Genomic DNA, 22,668 nt, shown 5'->3' with positions numbered 1-22,668 from the left:
GCGGCAGAGGCTAATTGCACAGGGCTGCGAGTTGATGCAGCCGCTGCAGTTCCTGTCACCTTCTAACAACCCGGGAGGAGCTCCCGGGGAGTCGGGCACGGGGCGCAGGGCTGTGTGCGTCAGTCGTAGGTGTCACTGTCAGAGGCCGGGCAGGGCGCCAGTGTCGGGGAGGAAGGCAGCACCACCTCGCCCGGCCTTTCATTAAGTCGGGAACGATGTCAGAGCCTGCATGACCAGCGTGCACCCTAACGGGCCCTCTCCTTCTGGGCGAGAGGTTTATGGGCAAGGAGGGGGATCAGCCACTCAGTGAGAGCATTGCCCGCATCGGGAGAACGAGGGTCCCCATGCTCGTGGGGAGACAGGCCACGTGCTGCGGGTATTCCAGTCCTCGGGGTCCCTGTGTGGCCGCCTCTGGCAGTCGGGGGCTCACCTGCGTTTGCCCCGTGCCTGGGAACTGTAACCCTGTGAGATCAGAGGGATGTGGGAAATGAGACAATGCAATAAAGTCACAATAAAACATCCAAAGCCTTTCATACTTCTCCACTTTCTTTAACTCAATTTATTTTTCATTTTGTGGACAGAGATTTAGTCCGGGTATTAGTTTATGATTTTTACTGAAGGAATTACTCAACACACACACATATAAAAAGGAAATATTATTTTTATCATTTATTTTGTGCCATGTATACCATAGGAGAAAAAAATGGAGCGAAATCACTTCAGTACCGCTGTGTTTTTCATTACAAAGTTATTACATATAGAAATTACTCCAAATTATCTGAAATGAATGGAAATTATGAGGTTTAAATTCCCCAGGTTACAGCAGGCATAGCTCTGGAAATTTATTTTGTCATCTTGCTGAACATAATTGCTACAACAAAATTTCTTCCATTTTACAACTGCAGCATAACTTATTTATACCGGTGTAGCTGTAATTTTACATCAATAAGCTGCATGGGAAGGAATACACAGGTGGTAATTGAAAACAATAATTTGTGCTGAGGTCCAGGTGGAATGGTTGGCTCAGGGAAAGACTTCGGCTACTGTCGGCAGCAGCGTCGTGTTGCGGTAGCCTCTTCCCATCCCCTCAGCCAGCGCCGGTCACAGCATCCAGGCACCCTCCATCACGTCCCCACGGCTGCTGCGGGGCGAGTCACAACTTGTGTGACTTTGCGCCGTGGTCCCTTCATCCTGGCCTGCAACCTGAGGCCCCGGGGCCCTGGGGCGGCTGAGGGCGGCTGAGGGCGGCCGGCGCGGCCCCTGCGCCAGCCCCTGCCCTGCCCGGCTTCTGCTTTCCAGCCTGCCTCTGGGTTGGGTGCATTTAGGTGCCCGGAGCTAATTAAGGTGTTTGATAGATTTGAGTTGGAGGATGCGTTCCTGCCAGAAACATCAACAATTCGATTCCCCAAGCACAGTGCAGCGTTACATCCACTAATGCTTTATACATTACTGTGTTCTTCCCAGCCGGAATGTGTGGTCTGGGTACAATACCAAACCCATCCCCACGCAGGCATTCTCAGCCTTCGGTTCCCTAATTGTTCCTGTTAAGCAGATACAAATAATGAAACTGCAGATGCCTGTGCTAAATCCCAACAGCTGATGAATCCACCCGTTTTAATCCTGAGGTCCAAACACAGATCTGCAACAGTTGGCCGTAAATCTGCCCTATTTGGGATCCAGATCTCCAGATCCAGGGTGGCCTGGAGACAGGTCAGAGGTGAGCATCTTTGCTCTGCCTGGTGTTCCAGGGCATGGTCCATGTGGGAGGGCCAGGCAGAGGGGCTCTGTCACGAGTTCCAGTGGGAGATGTTATTGCCACATCCATATTTTAGAAGCCATTGTAGTTACAGTGATCCCGGAGGCTTAAAATCCATTGAAATCATTTTTTTTTCAAAAAAGGATCCAGATTACACTGATATCAGAGTGCACAGAGATCCAGCATCTCGGTTTTCCCTGGGTGGCATTAATGATCTTTTGTTGTAGCAAATTGTCTGCCTTGTATACTGAGCTGAAGTTCACGTTCACGCAGATGCACTGTGTTAATACGTCCGTAATGGAACAACTTTCCGTAACTTGCGCGCACTACAGAGATACCATCCTGTCTTTAGCAGTGCACCTGCTGTTAAAACTTTGTGCTGCAGAGCCTGGCCGGTTTGTCAGTTCGCAGCCTCCACCTTTCTCTGAAAAACAGAGGGGAAGCCACTTTGGTGTTCTCTAGGGTACTACCTACCTTTGCCGAATTCATTCGAAAGTGCGCGTGGCGGTTTCTAAAACTACAAAACAACAGATGCGATCTCCCAGAGCTCTTTTTTCTTTCTGGCTCTGGAAGGCATCTCTGCACCCAGGTGTGGCTGGGTTTTATTTTTATTTTTTGGTGAGCGCCCTCTTGCACCTCCTCATTAGCGGTGCCTCTGGGAGGCAGGCTAGCCTGACTCACGCCTCTCCCCGCGCCGTCTTCCAGAAGCCACTTCCTCCCAAGTGCAGCACAGCGCAGACAGCCTTCCGAGGCTGGCATGGCGGGTGGGGGACAGCTCTCCACTGAGTCAGACTTGTCTACAACTCCCACTTCGCACTTGGGGCAACTTCCTCTTTCTCAAACTAATTAATCCTGCAGCCGCACACACCCTGGCGCGGAAGGTGGAAGGTGGAAGGTGGAAGGCGGAAGGTGACGGTGCCTGCTTCCCTCTGCAGCAGCTCCCTGGCACCAGACACCTCATTGTCGCTCCAGTTCTCACCCGGCTGACAGCCAGAGTCAGATCAGAAAATTCCCTTCTGAATCCTAACGCTCTCCCCAGGCGAGCCATCTCAACTCTCTTTCCCTTTCTTGTCTGGGCTCTAAACAGGGCAGGTTGACGGTCAGCAGATCAGCGAGTTGAAAGCTTGCTGTGTGTGTGTGTGTGTGTGCGCGCGCATGCGTGTGCACGTCTGTGTGCATGTGTGTGCAGACAGAGCTGCTACCCTCTTCAGGAAAACAGTTCCCTTTGCATGTTCACTTGCACACTGGCAGGCGGGCAAGCAGCACAGAGACCCTTCTGCACGCCCAGTGTGTGCACCCTGGACTCCAGCCATGCTGAGGGGTGGCGGGGGGACCCGGTCATCTTCACCAGTAACATTTCCCCTGAGGCGACCAACCGGGTGATACCAGTCCCTACCAAATTTGAATTGATGACTCAACTTGAAGAATTAAAATTAGCAAGGCAAGAAAATTCCAAATGAGGTGAGAAAGCTGTAGAAATAGTCCCAGTTCCCCTAGTACCCAGCCATTCAATATCATTTCAGATGACAGGGACAGAGCTAGGAACATTCAATGTGGGTGTGAGTCTTTTTCATATACGGAGAGCTGGGTAAGTATTTTTTTTTAAGGAAAATAATACATGAATCAGGAACGGTGAATTTAGTTTAACCCCTTGCAGGCTGCAGACATGAAGCCAGCAGGCCGTGGTGCTTCCTGGTTGTGCCAGAGCCTTCGTGGGCCTTGCACAGTAAGCAATAGCCAAAAACCTACCACTGGATCAGACCCAAGTGTCACTTGCAGACAAAAATAAGGCGCAATGATGTCATATTTTAACAAACGCAATGTTGCTAAATTCAGTACCTGGTTAAGAACCAACCCAGTAACCAAGGCGGGCGAAGCCTGTCGAGTGCTGACGGCATCCAACAATGCGCGGCGGTGCCGAGACCGCGCCGGCAAACTCGAAAGGCCTCCTCTGCCTCTTCGTGTTTCTGGGTTTGATAGCTCCTGAAGATTCTGGAATGGAGAGGAAGGAGATAAGGAGCCTCTCGGGAGCCTTATTAATTTGTACATAAATCAGATTCGCTTAATCCTTGAATGGCAGTTTCCTTGAAAGTTAGGAAAAGTCGGTCCACGGATCCACGGATCCACCGATCGCACCAAGTCCACGATGCTTACGGATCTGCCGGAACAGAATCAGCAACACGGTTTGCTCCTGAGTTTGCCCTGCACCGGTGAATACTCAGAGCTCTGCTTTCTCTTTGCATTGAGGCTTTTTTTTTTTTTTTCAAAACACCTGAAATGGAGCCCAAATTAATGTTGATGTGCTGTTGAGCTTTCCTATGGCTACGAAGTTATTTGACTACATTTTAGAAGGAGGATCCTTGTTAAAAAGAAAATAACAAAACAAGTGAAATGTCAGCTTTCTTTCCCCAGAAACATCAGGAGTTCCCGTTTCTACCGACACTTCTTATCTTGATTCTTTCCAAATTTCTGTAAAGACATGAGAGAAAATATAACAGCTCAGAAGGCAAAGATAACATTAAGAGAGCCCAGCCTCCGTAGAGTTAGTGTTGAGGCTCGAAGAATTTTAAACAAAAAGCCTGGCTTGTGGGCTGGGTGGATGGGGGGTGGGCCCCGCTACTTGGCGTGTTCCGGGTGGCACACCCGGGGAGCGAGGGCCCGCAGAGGGTTACAGCAAAGGCACCCTGATTTCTGAACTCTCCCTCTACAAAGAAATGTAAGGTGACGCAGAATGGGGGGGGGGTATCTGCTGGAATGCACCGAGGAGCTAGGACGCAAGAGTGGCAGGGAACGTCTGTGAGTTCAGAACGCTTTTTTGACATCTGCTCTGTGTGCGTGTGCTGCAGACGGTGCCGAGATGCGGCGGTTCTTCCGTCGGATTCGTCGGCGCGGAGCCCCCGGTTCCGGCGGCAGGTGCCGCGGAAAGCAGCCAGTCTCCTCACCTTAGCGCAGGACCAGGACGCACCTGCAGCTGCACCTGCCGCTTCCGTTCTCAGGGTCACCACCTGCATCCCCTCTCCGGGCGTGGCAGTGACTTCAGTGTCAAGGAGGGCGCGGTGCATCTGGGGTCGGGGGGCGCGGGTGAAGGTGCAGGGGCCTCTCCAGAAAGCCTGGGGGCCCGAGGACCGCGTGGGGGCCGCGAGGCCGCGCGCGGTCGAGCGGGAGGTCAAGGTCGGCCGAGCGGCGCTATCGATCCGCCCGGCACGCGAGACAGGGAGCGCAGCGAGACTAAAGGGGGAGCTGTGAGACCAGACATTAACAGCTCGCAGCGCTAATGATGCCCGTGCCAGACGCGCAGGGGAAGAGGAGGAGACGCGAGCGGCAGCTGGGCTCGCTCGCTGCTGCGCCCGGCCGCCTCTCGGGAGAGGAGGAGGGGGCAGAGGAGCAGGCGGCGGCGGAGGGCTGGGGGCCAGCGCAGGGCTGGGCAGCCTCTCGCCGGCGGCCGCGAGGTGGGGCGGGCGGCGGGCGGCGGCGTGTCCGGCCCTGCGCCTGCCCGCCCTCGCGTCCTCTTCCCGCCGTCGGGGCAGCGCGGGGCCAATGAGGAAGTGCTCCTCGGGTCAGTAGGGGCCCGTGCCGCCCCCTGCCCGCCACTTCCTGCCGGGGATGGAGCGGGGGTGTCCCCTGCCCGGGCCGGGCCGCGTGATGGCGCGCGAGTTGGCAGCGGCAGCTGAGAGCCCCTATCTCCCCCCCCCCCCCCGCGCCCTGTGCCTTTGCGTCGCCCTTGGAGGGGCCCCTAGCCTCGGGTGGGGAGCGTTTTCCTGTTTGCCCCAGCCGCTGCCTGGGTACCCCTCCCTGCAATCAGTCCTTGGAGCGCGAGGGATGCAGACTCGTCCCCGTGCGCTGTGTGTCCTCGGGCAGGGGTCTCACCCTCTCTGGGCGTCAAGTCGCCGGTTCTGAGAGGGAGAGAGAGAGGGCGCCCTGGATGCACACCTTAGGGAGCCTCGGCGAGTCAGGATGGCCAGTTTATGGATTTTTTTAAGTTTATTAAAGGTGCGTGCGGGCATTTTTTCCTCTCAGGCCACTTTCCTGGAGAGCTTCCTTCGGTGGGACGCGACGGCCGCAGAGGGAGGCGCTTCCAGACCGTGGGACACGCGGGGGTGCTGGGGCCGCCCGCGCCAGGAGAGGAGGTGCGCGCCCGCTGCCGCCGCGTCCCCACCCGCTGGGCCGCAGACCCAAGCCGAGGGCACGTTTTATGATTCCTTTGGGGGAGGTGGGGCGGGAGGGGGGCTCTTTCCGTTCCCTCTCTTGCGCGCTGTTGGGTATCGGTGCCATCGCTGCACCCGAGACCTTCGGCGGGAACAAAAAACCCCATGCCCCCGAGGCAGGCGGCGCGCGCGGAGCGTCCCGGCCTCGCCACTGGCTCGGGAGAAGCCTGCCGAGCGGGCCCAGGCGCGGGGTGCGCGCGCGGGGGCGGGGGCCAGGGCCTGCCCGCCGAGCCCAGCCCGGGCCAGGCCCTGGCGCGCCCTGGCCGCGACCAGAGGAGCCCTGGGAAGGGCCGGGGGTCCAGCCGCGTGGCGCGCCCAGCCCTGGAGGCCGGGTCATCCAGCGGACGAAGTTGGCCGCCGCCGGGGGAAGGGCGCGGACGGGGCTGCCCACGGGGACTTCGGGCCGCGCACCGCCCCCCACAACTCCGCCGGGCCTCGCCCGCTGCGGATCAAACAGCTGCCGTGGCTGACCGGCGATTTCAAGTCCTCGGGGCCCGCCGAGCCGCGCGTGGGGGGTGGCCTCCAGGGTGCCGGGAGTCACCCCCAGCCGAGGAGCTGCGGCCACACCTCTGCCTGGGCCGGCGGGTCCGAGTTCCCGTCCCACGTGGAGCGCCCCCAGCTCTGCTCGGACCTCAGCGATAGGAGTGGGGCCGCGTGTGACCCCTGGGAGTCGCTGGGATGAGAGGTGGCAGGGCCAAAATTTGGGAGGAAATCCCTCCCAAAAAGGGCCTCGGAGCGAGGTCCCGGGTACCCCTCCCTCTCATTCACTCTGTGCACCTCGCTCTCCCACGGGGCCCACACCGGGGCTCCCGAAGAGGCACTTTTTGGGAAGTTTAACCCCAGGTTCCCCACTCCGGCCCCCCAATAAAACAAAAGTAAAAGCAGCCCGGCCACTTTTCCGGGGGCCCAAGCCGCTGAGCCCCCGGCCTCATGTGGCCGCCTCGCCCCCCACCCCCAGCTCCCCGAAAGCTTCTGGGCGGGCGGGTGGTACCGGCCGGCATTCTCTCACTTAGCCGCGCCCCCTTCCCGGGGGTCCTGGCCCCGGGAGAGGAGGGGGTGCTGGGGATTTTTGGGGAAAGCGTCGCCCCCCCCCGGCCCCCGCCCCCCGCCGTCCTCGCGCAGCCGGTGCCGGGGGAGCCGGGAGCGCAGCGGCCCGCGCTCGGCACGTGTGGCCGGCGGGCGGCGGGGCTGCGCGCGGGCGAGCGCGCGCCTGTGTGTGCGGCTTGTTCTCTTGCAGGGTACAATGTTAAAAAGCCACCGCTAGTCGCCCCCAGTGCTCCGACGCGCTGGGTCTTTTTGTCTCTAGTGCAGATTAAACGTCACGTCCGCACTTGAACTTGAATTTTATCCCATTGTACAGAGGCAGCCCCAGCCATAGAGAGACCGAGAGCTCCCGGAGAACCCGGACTCCGCCATCTTCACGTTGCAATCTATAAGCTCCCAGTCCGCGCCCGCACCGACCCAGGCGCCCTGGGCGAGCCGCCCTCAGCCCCGCTGCCCCTGGGCCCGCGGCGCCGGGGCAGCGCCGGGCAGCGCTCGCGGGGACCCGGCAGCCGCTCCGGCCGGCGCCCGCCTGCCAGGTGGACTGGGAGGAGCCGCTCCCGGAGTCCCCCGGAGCCGCGGCAGGGTCAGTCTCCGAGCAGAGCGCGGGCGGCCCGCACGCAGCCCAGACGCGGCCGAGCCGGGGCAGTGCTACCTCGCCGTGCGTTTTTGGAGGGGGCGGGGTGAGAGGGGGACGCGACAAGTCCCCAAGTTTGCTTGGCCTTTTTCTTTCTTTTATTTATTTTTTTTTCATTTGTTTGCATTTTTTTTTTCTCCTTTGCCCCTTTCCTGGTAGAAGTGCGCTCTCCATCTACCAGACCCCGAAAGAAAAGTGTCAGGAGCCGGTGCAGAAACCCCGTTCAAGTTCTCCAAGACGCTGGAAGTCCAGGTGGCCAAGCAGTTTGAAGAAGTCTAGGAGATTTTTTTTTCCTTCGGAAGAAGATATTTTTAAAGAAACCGGCCAGCGCGCGGCAAGCAGCAGCAGCAGTGGTTTTTGTTTTTGTTTTTTTTTTTTTCTTTCTCCTTTTTTAGATCGGGAGGTTTTTGGTTTTTTTTTTTTTTCCTTCTTTTTCTTCTCTTTTTCTTTTTGCAAACAAAACAAAAAAGAGCCTAGAAGACAGAGCAAAATAAAGAAGAAGAGGAGGAGGAAGAGAGGGCAGCAGAGGAAGGGGAAAAAAAACACCAACCCAGGCCGAGGAGGAGGCGCGGCGGCGGCGGCGGCGGCGGCTCGGACCCCACCCGGCCCCCATCGGTGCGGCTCTGCGGGCGATGCCGGAATAGGTGCCGGGGCAATGTCCCGCCGTAAACAGGGCAACCCGCAGCACTTGTCCCAGAGGGAGCTCATCACTCGTAAGTGTCTGCGGCGTGCGCGCCAGGGGCCCGGGGCTGGGGACACCGAGCCGGGCGCAGCCGGGCCGGGCCGGCCGCGAGCGCGGTGGGGAGGGCGGGGCGCCGCGGCAAAGTTTCTCCGCAGCCGGACGCGCCTCGGGCTCGGGGGCCTGCGGGGCCGGCGGCGGGCCGGGGCGGGCGCGCGCGGGCTGCAGGAGGCGTGTGTGCGCGCCGAGCCCGGCTGGACGGTCGCCCCTCCGAGCGGCGTGTGTGGCGCCGGCGCTGGTGGCGGGGCTGGGAGCGGAGGGGGAGGGGGCTGGGGGAGCGGAGGGGGAGGGGGCAGCCGGGAAGTGGGGAAAAGTTGGCGAGCGCGTGGGTCCGCGCTGACGGTGCGGGCGGAGGAGCGCGGGGCGCGCCGCGGGCGAGGGGCGGCCGCCGGCTGCGGGTCCCCGGTTGCCGCGCCCGGCCCGGCCCGGCCGGGCGCCGCCGGCCACGCCGGTCGCAGGAGTCTGCAGCCGCCTCTCTCTCTCTCTCTCTCTCTCCCCTCCTCTGCTGTTGGCAAAAGAATCCAGCTGCGCGGCTGCTAGCCGGGCGCCAGCGCCCCCTCCCCACCTCCGCCTGTCTCCTGGGATGATCTTGTCTGTTTTTCCCCTCTCCTAAAAAAAAAAGGTGGGGGGATTGGAGTTGGTGAAAAACCCGCGCTACACAGTGTGTGGGGGGGAAGGTTGTCAGGAGTGGGGAGAGACGGATGCGCTTGTAAAATAGCAAAAAAAAAAAAAAAAAAAAAAAGAGAGAGAGAGAGAGAGAGAGACCCCCGCCCCCCGCCAGTGTCTGCCCGTCTTCCCCATCCGAGCACGCGAGGCAGGGAGCCGTGCAGACGCGCCGGCTGGGGCCGATGGCTTTCCTGCGCGTGGCGGGGCGCGCACAGTCAGGCCGCTTCGCGCGCCGCGCGGGGTCCGTTCAGGAACCGGCGGAGCGAGCGCGGGCGGCCGGGCTGAGCGCAGGGGCGCCCGCCCGGGCCCCGCCAAGGGCGCCTCGCTCCGCCGCTCCGCCGCCGCGCGCCGAGCTCTCCCGCGTCCGCTCCCGCGCCGCGCCAGGGTCGCCGCGGCTCTCTGTTTTTGTTTTTTAAATTGCAATAGGAATCAAACGCCCTCCGGTGCCCCGCAGCCCGCCGTGCACCGCCCCGGGCTGGGGCCGGGCTGCCCGCGCGCGCCTCCGGCCGCCGCGGAAGAAGGCAGCCGCGCGGCCGAGGGCCGAATATTTATGTTACATTTTAAAAAATTTAAATAAATAAATAAATATATCCAGGGGTTCTCCCCTCCTCTGAAATCCCAGCACAGGAGCCATCTGCTCGGAGCAATTGCGGTGGCTGCTGTCTCCTTTGTTACACCCGATACGTTCGTAAGACTCTGGGAATTAATTATTGCTAATATTTTGGGAGGCGGAGTAGATGCTAGGACGGGGCTTGCCTTCCGAGAGGGATGCCGCCTTGCAGGGAAGACTGGCTTTCTTTTTTATTTTTCTTTCTTTTTTTCCCCCACCGGGCAGACATCAAAGACTCACTGGTTGCCTGCAAAACAAAATGTTTTGCAACCGACTTGAGCCTCCCGCGATCCAGGTCCCTTGCCCCAGCCGACAGGCCATTCCTTTACGGAAGCCCCCTCCCCCGGCAGGGGGTGGCTGTTCGGCCTCTGTACTGGTAGATGCCTAGTTTCTCCAGGAGGCAATTTTGCCCCGTGAGCCTCTGTCTAATTGCTAGGGTTGTTTTTTGAGGAGGGGGAAGCGTGGGGGAGCCGGGGAAGGGGGGAGTCGCTGGGGGTGCTTTGCCAGGCTGGCAGCAGCGGCGAGCACCGGGAGCCGGCTGCAGTCGTGCGGGAGGGGAAAGAAGCAGGTAGGTTTGCCTCGCGCTGGCTCCTCTCTCTCCCGGCAGCGCTGGGGCGTCGGGAGACAGCCCTGGGCACAGGAGGACGGGGCGAGGGGTGCCTGGTGCCTCCTCACCCACCTTCGTTTGTTCTCCGTCTCCCAGCCTTGCTCCGAGCCGCGCGGGGCAAAGCCAGCTGACACCCGGGCTCTGGCAGGCAGGGGAGAGAGAGAGAAGGGCCGGGAGGTGGGGAGAAGGGAGAGGCGATGGAGACCAGGGAGCCGAGGGGCTGTGCCCCTGTCTGCTCCTGGCACGGGGAGCCAGGGTCTGTGCAGGGTTTCAGCAGGGATGGTGGCCCAACCAGTTTTCAGACAAGGCCATTTATTACCCCGAAGCAGCTGGCTTCCCTCTGTCCTGTGTCACCGGGATGTGGAAGCAGGCAGGGGGAAGGCGGTTGGGGCCGAAGGCCTCGGTACATGGAGGCAGGAGTCGTGGATTCAGGGTGCCCTGGAGCCCTGGCTACCCAAGAGGGTGCTGGCACCGTCCCCAGCGGGGGGTTCGTGTTGGGGATTTTTAAATGTGAAAGAAAACACCTCAAACACAGTGCATCTTCATTGGTCTGGTCTGGTGGCAGCCGGGCCTTGGGGCTGCAGCCTCAGGTTCTTAGGGGTGATGCAACTTAGAGGCAGGCCTGGGAAGCCAGGAGGGCGCAGACAGCACCCGGCAGCTTTGTCCCCGGAGGGTGGGGGCTGGCGTTTGGTGGGGGGTGCGATGGGAAGACGGGCTCCCTAATGGGCTAAATTTACCGACAGGGCCAGTGACAAGAGTGTGGGGACAGCTGGAGATGGAGCCGTGGGCTCTGGTTTGTTTCAGAACGTTTGACCCAGATGGAGATGGCTTTGAAAAACCAGAGGACAGACACGGCTATTAATAAAAACAAACAACACAGCACAGGGACAGCAGGGCAGAGGGGAGGTAAGAGGCCGGCGGTGGACCAGGCACAGGGAGAGGCCGCGGGCCGGCTGTGCCAGCCAGGGCCAAGGCAAGGGAAAGTGTTCTCGGTGCAAGGCGGGAGCTCGAGACTTCCAGAAGAAACTGCAGAAAACGCTGTGTCCACACAGATCCCCGGACCCCAATCTAGGTGGGCGTTCAGCAGCACAGCCGATTTCCTGGGAAGATTAGTGATCCGTGTGCATCCGCGAGCCTGCAGGACAACCCGAGACTGGATGCGGAAGTTGGGCCAGCTGCGTGCCTTCCATGTTGCCTCTGCATTAGGCTTTGCTGTGCCCGTCTGCTTTGAAGGGGGTCCTGCTCTCGATGATCGCCACTCTCCCTGGCCGGGTTAGGGTAGCGCAACTCTGAGGGTCTAGTCCTCTTTGGAAACTGGGCCTCCGATAAATTTCCCGAGATCCTGGGCCCGTGTTTCCCGCTTTTGGTAGCTGGTGCGGGGAGCTAAGTTTGTCTCCGTGCTGCACAGACGGGAGCCCTGTATCGGGAGACGTGTGGTGGAAATTGGCTGCCCTGATCCCACAGGAGACTACAAATTCGCTCTTCCAGGGTGTTGGACCGGGCTGCTTGTATTCATTTGTAATTCACACCTGAGAGAAGAATGCCACCGGCATATTTTAACAGCCCCTAGTGTTTTCAGAGGGGGTGTTTTTCCCCTACCTGAGGATCACGCACAGATGCGTATTTCTCTTCTCGACCCGGGGCGGGGAGGTCGCCGGCTGCCTGTGCCTTAGCCTTGGAGACTCGTCTGGCCTTCAACATCTTTCTGTGACAGAAAAAAACCAGGTGTTGCTGACGTCCCGGAGGGAACGCAGCAGCCCTCGCCACCTGGAGGAAGGCGGGGGTTGGATGGTTGGGCGGCACGCCTTGCTGCCCACTCTGAGGGGCCTAACGGGGCGTCCACCGCGGCGGGCAAGGCCGTGTCTGGGTGTGTCTGACGAGGATTAGGATTCTGTCTCAGGTGAGCCAGTGGCATGGAAACCAGTTCCCAGCTTCCGACTGCACGGTGCACCAGTTCCTAGTGCTGTCTCGCAGCTCAGAGCACGGGTCGCACCGCCTGCACTTATCCCCTCTCATCTCCTATCTCGATTGCTTTGCGTTCCATGTTGCTCGTGATAAAATACTTTCCAAAATAAACTTTGGGCTGCGTTGCCTTCTGGTGCATGGCTAGCCGGAGAGGCAGCAGCTCGGCGGGCGCCGCTTGGCGGCTAGGGGGCGCTCGGTGCCCGTGTCTTGGCTGCCTGGCGCCTGGGCAAGGACGGCTGGCCGTGGGCTTCCAGCAGCAGCGGCCGCAGTTTCCGTGGCTGCAGAGTGTCTAGGTGTGAAGTTGCAGTATTGATTTTCCTGCAGAGGCTCGTGCAGGACAGTGAGGACGTAAGTCGGAGAGCTCTCTCTTCCGGCGGCCGCTTCACTAGGCCAAGGAGGCTTTTTGCTTTAATCTTTTTTTTTTTTTAATAACTAGAATTGTTTGGAAGGCTTGTGTTTTCCGCAGTCTGTGGCTTTGCCGTTCTGAAAATCCCCTTATGTTGATAAAGTGATGAGACGGGGGCCCCGGGGGGAGTGTGCCCCCTCTGGGGGTAAGGCAGCGGGGCTGGCTGGCTGTGCTGTATCCCTGGCTTGTCCCTGGCTTGTCCCAGACCCGGGCAGCAGCCGGGAGTCAGGCGCGTACAAACAGCTTGAGGAGTGAGAAGCCTGTTAGCTCCGACTTGATAACGCTTGGAGTCTCGATTCCATTTATTAGGAAGTGTGCCCACTGCCCCATTCCCTAGAGATCTAAACGCCAGCTCCAATAACGCGTCAAAGTTTGTCTGGAAGGGGTGTAGGCTTGCCGCCGCCACCGCCGATACATAGCCTCCACCTCCCACGGTGCCCGTCATGGGTGGCTTCTGATGAGTCCGTTTCTCCCCTGAACGTGGGATTCAGTGCCCGGTGCCTTGCTCCTCCGCTCTCAGGGTGTCTGGATCCTACCGTCCTCTTAGCCGAGTTCAGGAAGCCTGCAGCAAGCGCAGCCACCCCAAGTCTGGCGCTGGCGCTCCGTCTCTGAGCCGAGGAGCTTACCCGGCGACAGCAAACCGTGCCTTCTTGTAACCTGAAAGAGAAATAAATTAGGTCAGACAAAAGCCTCGTGCTGTCATCAGCCAGAGAAAGAGCCTTCACTCTCCAGTGCTGAAGACCAGCAATTTATCTGATGATCTCTCTGCCTCACTGAGTGTTTGCACCGAGCCGGCTGAAAGCGGGTAGCGAGTGCACTGGACAGCTTGGGCACGAAGGGGCATGGTCACCCGGAAGCCTCGGGCTGGGCGGCAGCTTCTGGCCGGTGGAAGACCGTTTGAAAAATCAGTTTAGCGATCTCCAACCCTTTGCCTGGAACTTGGTTTCACCGGCTGTAACCAGACATCACAGAGCCGATGCTGCAGGAAGAGACACATGTGTGGGGGAGGGGTGGGGATAGGTGCTCCCCCTCGGGGGGGGGACTCTGCACCTCCTGTGGCTTGAGAAGGGGGCCGGTTAGGCCTCACCGTTGGCTGCCAGTCTGCAAGGACTCTGGCCTCCAGGTCGCTGCTGGCGTCACATCTGGGGGGAGCAAGGAGAAGCAGGGCATTGCACCCCGTGGGCAGGGTCTCGATGCTGGCTGCACAGCCAGGTGTTTCCGGGCGGAGAAGGGGCACGGGAGAACGCTGGGAGTGAGTTCTGCGTCCTCCGGCTGCTGACGGTGGCTTGTCACTTCCAACCTTTCCTTACTCACAAGATCCCGTCCTCTGCTCCTGATCCCACAGATCCCGTCCTCTGCTCCCCGATCCCACAGATCTCCCTGTGGGCCCTGGGAGAGCTGCGCACGCCTCGTTCCCTGGCCCTGCACCCTCGCCCGAGCACTGCCGTTTGTCGCCGGCCGGCCCTGAGCAGTTTCCCGGGGAAGGGTTTCGGAGGGGCCGGGAGCAGGCTGCAGGGAGACGCTTGGAAGTGGAGGCACGCACTTCCGTGCCTCCCGCGCAGGCCGAGCCCCAGGAGTGACGCTGGGCCGAGGCTCGGTGAACGGGGCCACGGCCACCAGGGCTTGCAGGCAGTGTCTTCACGGCGAGGCGGGCCCTGTGTAGCAGCTCAGATGAAAAGAAACGTGTTCTCTCCTGCTTCCGCAGCAGCTGAGCCTTAGCCTGGGTGTTGCCCTAGCCGGCCCATGCCGTGTGACTGCAGTGAAGTCCCAGACTACACAAAATGAAGTCCCTTCAGAGTAAAGGAGAGAGAGAGAGAGAGAGAGAGAGAGAGAGAGAAAGCCCTCTGTTTTACATAACATTTTCTGACCCTCTTCCACTGAAATACAAATAGGTTTGTGAAATGTTCTTGAGAGTTCTCTACCGGAACAAGGCAGGAAAAGGACCCAGGACGCTCGGTGTCAGTGTTACCGTGATTGACATGTGCCTGTGGAAAGGATGCAGGCCTGCGCATTAAAATGGGGGGGGGGGTCCTGTTGAAGTTTAGACCTTGGGAACGGGGCTCTGAGCGCGGCTGCCGCCGGTTTGCTGTCAGGCTGTGTGACGCTGAGCTGGTCCAGCCCGGGGCCTGCAGTCCAGTGCAAGTCTTTTTTTTTTTTTTCTTTCTTCCCCTTAGCACGTTTGAAGCAGCATAATGTTCAGTAAAACAAAATCTCCTCATTTGGCCACAAAGAGTACTTGCAGATCACAGCACCCGAGCCCCGCTGTGGCTCCAGGATCCACGGCATCTGCTGCTTGTGTTTAGAAGGACTTCTGTAGGGCGGCGAAGCGTTTGCTTTTTCTTCCCTTCAAAGCCACTGTTTTATTTCTCGAAACTTGGGTCCCTCCATTCTTTGGACTTGGCTTTTTAATTTGTGATCCTTGAGCCACGGCCAGGTCCGCGAGAGCCCCCCCCCCCCCAGTGCTGTTTTCTTTCTTGATGTGTCTTTTCCTGCTCTCGCCTTGGTGAGACCCGAGCGCAGTTCTGTGGGGTTCTGGAAGGGTGAGTGCAGCGGGGCAGTGGGGAGTGGGGACGAGGTCTGTAGATCTGCTGAGCAGGTCAGCGCGTTCTCGGGGGAGCTGCAGCACATCTGCTGTACCCCGAGTCCAGGCTGGAGTTCTGCAGGGCAGCGGTACCCACACAGGCCCCCTGCCCGCCCAGAGTCTGCCGGCCAGGGCCAGGTGAGCCAGGTCCTTCCTGGAGTGCAGGCCAGGCTTGAACCTTGTGCCGGCTGCCAAGTCAGCTGGGTCCTGGCCTCTTCTGGGGAAGGGAAGCGCACGCTGCTGACATGTTTTCACACTGGCTCTCTGCTCTGCCCAGATGTCAGAAACAGTGACAATTGCATTTTGCGGCGTGTGCTGTGGCTGGCACTGAGCAGACAGGGCCTCGTGGGGTGGTGGCCGAGGTGTGCACACGTCCCTCCGGGGAGGTGTGGGGCTGGACTGCTCCGCCCTTCCTGCAGGTGGGCAGGTGGGCAGCACAGAGAGGGGTCCCCCGGTGATGACACTGCCTGCTGGGAACCCTGCCTGGCTGTGTCCTCCCGGGCTCTTAGCTGTGTCCGCTCCTCTGCTGGGTGCTTCATTATCCCCCCTTGAGGAGGACTTCATGAGAGCTCTCCTCGTGCCTTTAAGCGTCCTCTGGCCATAGATTATTTTCTGCACCAAGAATTGATTCCGGCCCCCCCGCCCCCGTCCTGCCCTCCTCCCCACGGTTGTTATTTTCCCTTGGATCCAATAAATTAAAAATTGATGGCAGCTCAGAAAGTGCTGTGTGTGTTGGTGGCGTGTCGATGTCGTGCGGCTGCCCCTCCCTGGGCGTTCGCCGGCAGGAGAATGAAGAGATCCCCTTGCAGATTGCCCGCGAGCGCGTCTTCGTAGGAAGCAGGTGTCAAGTCTCCAGTCAGATGCAGGGCTGTAGCAGGCGGGCGACTGCCGAACAGTTCTTGTAAACACACATGCAGCTCACCGTGGAGGCTGTGACGTCGGTGGCACAGGATTTTAAGAGCCCTGCACTCCTCCCCCACATCCTTTTCCTCCCCCCCCCACGGAAGCGATAATTCTGCGTATGTTTCTCCTGGACTGTCTGTGGCTCAGCCATTCAAGACCGAGATTTGGATCTGAATCGGTGTGGGAGCATGAGCTCCTGCCTATGTATGCAGTGACACACGTGTGTGTGTGTGCGTGTAGCCACGCACAGCTGTGTGCAGCAGTGCCCACATGTGCCGTGTATGTGGCGATGCACACGCCCTGGGCTCTGGGGACAGCAGGTGGTTGACCCCTTGGCTGGAATTTTCCATAGAGCAGGTGCAAAGGCAGTTTTTGGTGAGGGATGGGGACAGATGGGGCCTTGGAGCCGTGCACGTGGGGGCAGCTCCACCAGGTAAGGCCTGGCTGAGCCTCTGCAGCCGCTGGGGCCTTCTCCATCTTCTGTGCCCAGTTCCTTCCCGGCCGAGCTGAGACACGGGGAAGCTGGTGGCAGGGTCCAGTGCCTGCCCCTCCGGTTAACAATGATGTCCGTTACTATCTATGAAGCCTGATTTCATTGCTTCTAAATGCGTTTACCACCTGGGAGGAGGCTAGCCTTGTAAATAAAATGTGGTTTTGTTGTAAAAGAAATTCTAACTCGTGTGTGTGTGTGTGTGTGTGTGTGTGTGTAAATATCTATTTGTTCATGCATGCACTTCAGGGTTTAACATTTCAGGACTCAGCCCGGTCCTCTGGTGTCTGGCATTTGAACACGTTGCCTGCCGCATCCGTTCATTTCTCCTCTTAATGAGTCAAACATTTCAGCAGGTGCTCGACTTTATCTGGCTCCCCATCTATCGAGAGCAGTGATATTTTGCAGGGCTGCCCGACACTTGGGGAGCTTCTCACAGAAGCACAAACCTCGCGTCTGCCTTAGTTTCCAAGGGCCTGACTTTCCTAGACCAGGCTGCGGGAGGGGGGTCGGCAAGGCTGCTTTTTGTCTTTTCTCTCTCTGCTGCTGTGTCGTCTCTGGGTGGCAGCTCGGACCACTGCTGGCGAGAGCAGGGCCTGGCGCTCAGGTGAGCACAGGGCAGGGGAGGAGCTGTGCTCTGCTTTGGCCGTCTTGGGCTTGGCCAGGGGGCTCTTGCTCCTTCGATTTCTTCAAGTATTGATGCGATTCTAAGAAGGGGTGCGTGCGCACTCACACACACACACACACACACACACACCCTGCACCCAGCTCCGTCGCCGCCCGCCAGCGGAAGTGAAACCACAGTCTCTGGGTGTCTCGGCCCTGAGCGGGCGCTTCCAGGCCCAAGCAGCTGCCCTCCCCCACCCTGACCCCCCAAGTTAGTAGGTTTTGGGGCTCAGGTTGACTCTGCTGCCTGAACCCTGGGGCTGCCCCTGCCACTTTGCTTAGCAGTGTGGCACGCAGGAGGCGAAGCCCAGAGCCCCAGGGCCTAGGCCACAGGGAGAGGGAACCCCTTCTTCGGAAGGGGCTGGGCGAGCAGGCTGTCATCTGAGGGAGTTTACTTTCCAGGCTGAAAGTGGGAGGGGAGAGGGAGGTCTTGTTGTTGTTGTTTTTGTTTTTGTTTCTTTCTCGGATCCTCGGGCTGGGACATGGGACATGGCCGTGGCTTTGAGAGCCCAGCCCGGAGCCCTGGCTGATCCCAGGGCTGCGGATGGGACTCCGGTGGCTGCGAGAGGCCTGGCTGCAGCTGCACAGACGAGCGTGGCAGCAGCGTGAGCGGCCTTGGAGATCTCCACGCTGGGTTCCCGGGGCTCGCGGGCACAGGCTGCCGGAGAGGAAAGACTACCAGATGTTACCAAAAAAAGGGGCGGGGTGGGGGGGGTGGGGAACGTGCTGGTGCAGCGTCTTGGCAATAGAGGGCTGGGGTGGGGGAGGCGTGTGCGGCCTTTACAGATTTTTTCATCAGTCCGTGTTTCTTCGGAAGTAGAAATGCATTTGGAAGGCTGTCGCCTGGACCCTGGGAGCAGCCAGCCAGCCAGGACTCCCGTCCCCGGGAGGGCGGATGTGGCCGGGAAAGTTAACGAGAAGCCATCAAAAGTGCACCCAGGATGAAACGGGAAACAAAGGAGCCCCAGAGCGGGGGGCCAGGGGCCGCGTGGACCTGCGGGCGCCCGTGAGGTGGCCGCGCTCCATGCCACTTCTCGATTTCGCTTCCGTCCCTTGCTCGTTTCCTTTGTGCCTCTCTGTCCTTTTTGTGAACAAAACAATATTTTGACACCCCTTCGCGTTTGTTAGCGCCCCTTCCCTGCAAAGGGTGCACAATGCAGCCTTATATTTCTAAAGAACTGTTTTCCCAGCCCTCTCCTTTGGCTCCGAAAACGTATATGTAATTGGTAATTAAAGGTGCGAGCTTTTCAATATCAACAGTATTGCTCAATGCTAGAGTATTAAAGGGAAAGGAGGCACGGAATAATTCCCTTTTGCATTCTGACACCCATTCCCGGCCCCGGCCCCCCCCCCCCGAACTGCGTTCAGCAGGAAGGTGGGGGTTGCATTGTCACCATAGCAAAGCATCTTTTCATAAAATAAATTGGTAAATTAATTATGTAGCATTGTCTTCCAACTCCTTTCTAAGTAAACTCGGGTTTCTTTTTCAAGTGTAATTAATGGTTTCTGGGAGCGGCTTTGTGAGGGCTGCCTCTACACCTTGTCGGTTCTTTTTGTTGGCGATCTGCAGCCAGGGCTCCCTCACCCGCCGGTGTTTCTGCGCTGCCATGGGGCTGATGTGTTCCTGCCTCGACTTCCCCGAGGGCTCCATCTCCTTCCCGGGAACCACAGGCATGCCCAAGGCATTCCCTTCTGAGCCAGACGCACGCCTCTCCCCGGCCACGCACTTGTACGTCCCGTGTGTCCCGCGTGCCGGCTCGCGGGCCCTGCCGAGGCCCAGAGCAGCGGTTTGCAGGCAGGGTGGGAGAGGCCGCAGGGTTTTCCCGCTGAATTATCTGTTCTTTGGCTGCGGCCTGCGCACGGGATGTGTGTCTCCTCCCTTGCCTGCCTTCTCCGTGCTGTCCCTGTTCCCAGCTCTCACGCCGCTGAGGATCCACCTGCATCTGTGGGCTCCCGCGAAGGCCCTGCCCCTGGTGCTATCCACGCGGCAGGCTGCTGCCCCCCCCCGCCCGCCAGCTCCAGGCCCCTCCCCCTTTATTTTGGCGGCTGCGCTTTTCCCTTCAGGGGGTTCCCAGTCTTTCATGAACTTCAAAATATTTGGGTCCTGTGATCCCCACCATAGAAAACAAAAAAAGGGAGGACATAGTTTGTCTGCGAGAGAAATGCAAACACATCTCTTTAGACGGCGGGCGTCTGCCCCTACCTGCCGCCCGAGGCTGGAAACAAAGTCCCACCCCCCCAACCCCCTCAAGTGAAAATAAACCCAGCCCGGATGGTGGGGAGTTGATGAGCACTGGGAAACCCACGGGAGACACAGAAGTGGGCCGGGGCCGGGCAGGACGCGGGCTCCTGCTTCCGCAGCCCTGGCGCTGCGTGCCTTGCCCCTGGGACCCTGGTGCTCACTTGTTGCTTTCCCAGCCGGTGGGACGACGCCCTGGCTAGCTGGTGTGTGCCAGGCCTCCACGCCAGGCCTCAGGTGGAGTCCGTGAATGGGGAAGGCAGGGACGTGAATGGAAGTGTCCTGGGGGGAGGGGCGGCGGCTGGCTGGTGGTCACCTGGAGAGCATTGCCAGAGGGCGGGTGTTTGGCTCCCAGCGTGACTGGGCTGGGTGGGGTGCGGGGGGGGGGGGGGGGCTCTCATGTTGGGGAGTTTGAGACCCATGTCTGGTAGCAGCTCGGATGTGTGCGTGTGTGCACACGTGTGTGTGTGTGCTCTTAGTGTGTGTAGGGGGAGAAATGGCCAGAAAATAAGCTCGGCGGACATAAGGTCAGCACTGCTTACGTGACAACTTCCGGGAGCCGCGGTGGCGCCCCCCGCCCCAGGGAGCACCTGGGGAGCTCTGGCAGCCGAGCGAGCGGGGTGGGGGGGCTGCTTCCCGGTGGGGAGGGGTCGGGCCGGTGCCGGGTGCTTGCGATTGCCTAAGTCCGTCTCTGTCTTCTCTGCCCCTCCCCCGTGTCCTTCCTGTCTGCAGCAGAGGCTGACCATGTGGAAGCCGCCATCCTCGAGGAAGACGAGGGTCTGGAGATAGAGGAGCCGGGCAGCCTGGGGCTGCTGGTCGGTGGCCCCGACCCTGACCTGCTCACCTGTGGCCAGTGTCAGATGAACTTCCCCCTGGGGGACATCCTGGTTTTTATAGAGCACAAGAAGAAGCAGTGTGGGGGCGGCCTGGCTGCCTGCTACGACAAAGGCCTGGACAAGGGCAGCCCGCCGCCCTCCTCGCGCTCCGAGCTCAGGAAAGTGTCCGAGCCCGTGGAGATCGGGATCCAGGTGACCCCCGACGAAGATGACCACCTGCTGTCGCCCACGAAAGGCATCTGCCCCAAGCAGGAGAACATTGCAGGTACGGAACCACGCGCTCGCCTGGCCGCGGCAGGGGCCGCCCTGGTCCCACGCCGCACGTGCTGGGGCCCCTCGGTGGCCTCCGGGCCACCAGCCAGCCAGCCGGGCCCCCCCCCTTTCCGAGGGCCCACCATCCAGGTTCCCTTCCCGAGGGGTCGGGCCTGGGCTTGGGGAGGCCCCACGGACTCCTGCGTGCTTTGTTTCTGGCCAGGGGACTCCTCTCTGCCTTGGGACCTAACCTAGCAGTGGCCGGGAGCACAGGACGGAAGTTGGGGCGTCTGCTTGGCCCTCTCTTAGCTGGTGGTCTTGGCTTCGTCCCTGGCTGTGCAGCCAGGCAGGCTTGGGTTAGAATCTGTCCTTTGTCACTTGGGCACCCCATCTTCAAAGGGAGCTAAGCTGGGGGGAGGGCTGAGAGGGTGTGTGGCGGTCCCTGGAGGCACCCTGAGTGACAACACTCCTCCCCACCCCCTCTGGACTCAGCTTCCTGGCTATAAAAGGAGGGTTAGGGCCCTTGGTCTCAGGGACTGCTCCTGACACTGCCTGGCCTCGAAGGGGTCCCGGGGAGGGGGCTGTGGGAGCTTGCGGTAGCACTGTGCCCCTCGGCATGCGCCTCAGCTGGCCCCCTGGACAGCAGGAAGAGCAGGTGTAGGGTGGGGCCCAGGCCTGAGCCTGCATGCTCCATCCGGGGCCTCTTGTCACAGAGGTTTGCTCTGCGTCATGGTCGTGCTCATGGCCATGGCCATGGCCGGGTCATGCTGGACCCTTCTCCTTAGCCACCGCGTCCTCTGCAAACCGGAGTGTTTGCGTCTGAGCCCAGGAGGCCTGGGGCAGATGCGGGTGGGGGAGACCCTGGCCAGCCCGTGTTCCCCAGAAGCAAGACAGACAGCAGGGTTCCTGCCGATGAGTGTGGGTCCTGCCGGTGACTTTGGGCCAGTCGTGGGCCTGAGCCTTGGTTTCCTCATCTGTCACCAGGGTGTGGTCACACAACAGGCCTGGCGTGGGGAGCGCACGAGCAGGACAAACTCTTCCCTGCAGTGTGCCGGGGGTGGCCGGCTGGGAAAGCGTGTGTTCCGTGCCCACTGTGTTTCATCATGGAAGCTCTTGAGGCAGCGGAGGGAGGCTGAGGGCGTGGGCAGGGACCCGCCCCCCGGAGGCAGTCAGGGCAATACAGCAAGCTGTCTCCTGCATGGCAGCTTTGTGACTGTGGGCCTCACTTTGTCCACCTGCGTAATGGGAGCGATGAGGTTCCTACAGGCACATGCGGGCGGGGCGGGGGGTGTCCTGGGTGAACCCTGTCCTCCGGGTGCAGGGGGCACGGGCAGCACAGGTGCGTCGGAGCTCAGAGGGCCTTTCCTGGCGGGCGGAGCGTCTGGGGTCAGTGCACACAGACCTTTCAGGGGTGGCCTCTGCGAGGAGCCGTGGGCCCCATTTATGTTTCAATGCAAATTCTTGCTGCTTTTGCCAAAAACACGCGCCGCCTCCTTCCGTGTTGGAGGAACTTCCCAACGCGAGGCTGCAGGGCCCCGTGGGTCGGTTTGTTGAAGAAAGAGACTAAATGTGATTTCATAAAAGGCAAAGTTAATCTCCGGGGCAGCTTTGTCCCCCCCCACCCCGAGTTGTAATAACGCGGCAACCTTCAGCATTTTATTTTATGTGTGACGAAAGCTATTCTGGGGCTTTCTGTCCAGCAACAGGACGAATGGATTTCTTCATTCGAGGAGAAATATGTAAAATAACCCCTTAGAAGTCTAAAGAGATATGTTTGTTCAAAGCATTTAAAATGTTATTTTAATCAAAGGCGCCGCACAGCCCGCGCGCTGTGTCAGCTGAAGGCGACGGTCCGCTCAGCCGCGCGCCGCCGCCCTGCCTTTCTAGTCCCCGTTTTTCCCGCTTCCCTCCCGACTTTGGCACCAACTTTTCTTCCCTTTTTTTTATTTAATAAAAAGGAAAGATTAAAGAATAAAACTTCAGTGGCTCAAATGTGTAAAGTAATTTAATATGGTGGGAGCATTAATTATTTTAGCTTAATTGAATTCTGAGGACTGCCGTAGTTGCAT

At 59.6% G+C, this 22,668-nt stretch overlaps 1 protein-coding gene across 4 annotated transcripts in view; it reads left to right on the top strand.

Annotated features, from left to right (window-relative positions):
* Positions 1-7,238: 7,238 nt before the first annotated feature.
* BCL11B (BCL11 transcription factor B) overlaps positions 7,239-22,668 on the top strand; it is an 86,514-nt gene continuing 71,084 nt past the window's right edge. For 2 of the 4 annotated variants that reach the window (XM_051835205.2, XM_051835203.2), the window contains exons 1-2: positions 7,406-8,352; positions 20,247-20,612. In XM_051835205.2, the coding sequence (XP_051691165.2) occupies positions 8,295-8,352; positions 20,247-20,612 (424 nt within the window). In that variant the 5' untranslated portion in view covers positions 7,406-8,294. Of the gene's footprint in view, positions 8,353-20,243; positions 20,613-22,668 lie in introns of all 4 variants that reach the window. The other 2 variants (XM_051835202.2, XM_051835204.2) reach the window with 2 other exon arrangements.

The sequence above is a fragment of the Oryctolagus cuniculus genome, chromosome 20 (genome assembly GCF_964237555.1).
Source record: "Oryctolagus cuniculus chromosome 20, mOryCun1.1, whole genome shotgun sequence".
Classification (NCBI taxonomy): Eukaryota; Metazoa; Chordata; class Mammalia; order Lagomorpha; family Leporidae; genus Oryctolagus; species Oryctolagus cuniculus.
The sequence above is the reverse complement of the archived record's forward strand: the minus strand, read 5'-3'. Positions and strand labels throughout refer to the sequence as shown.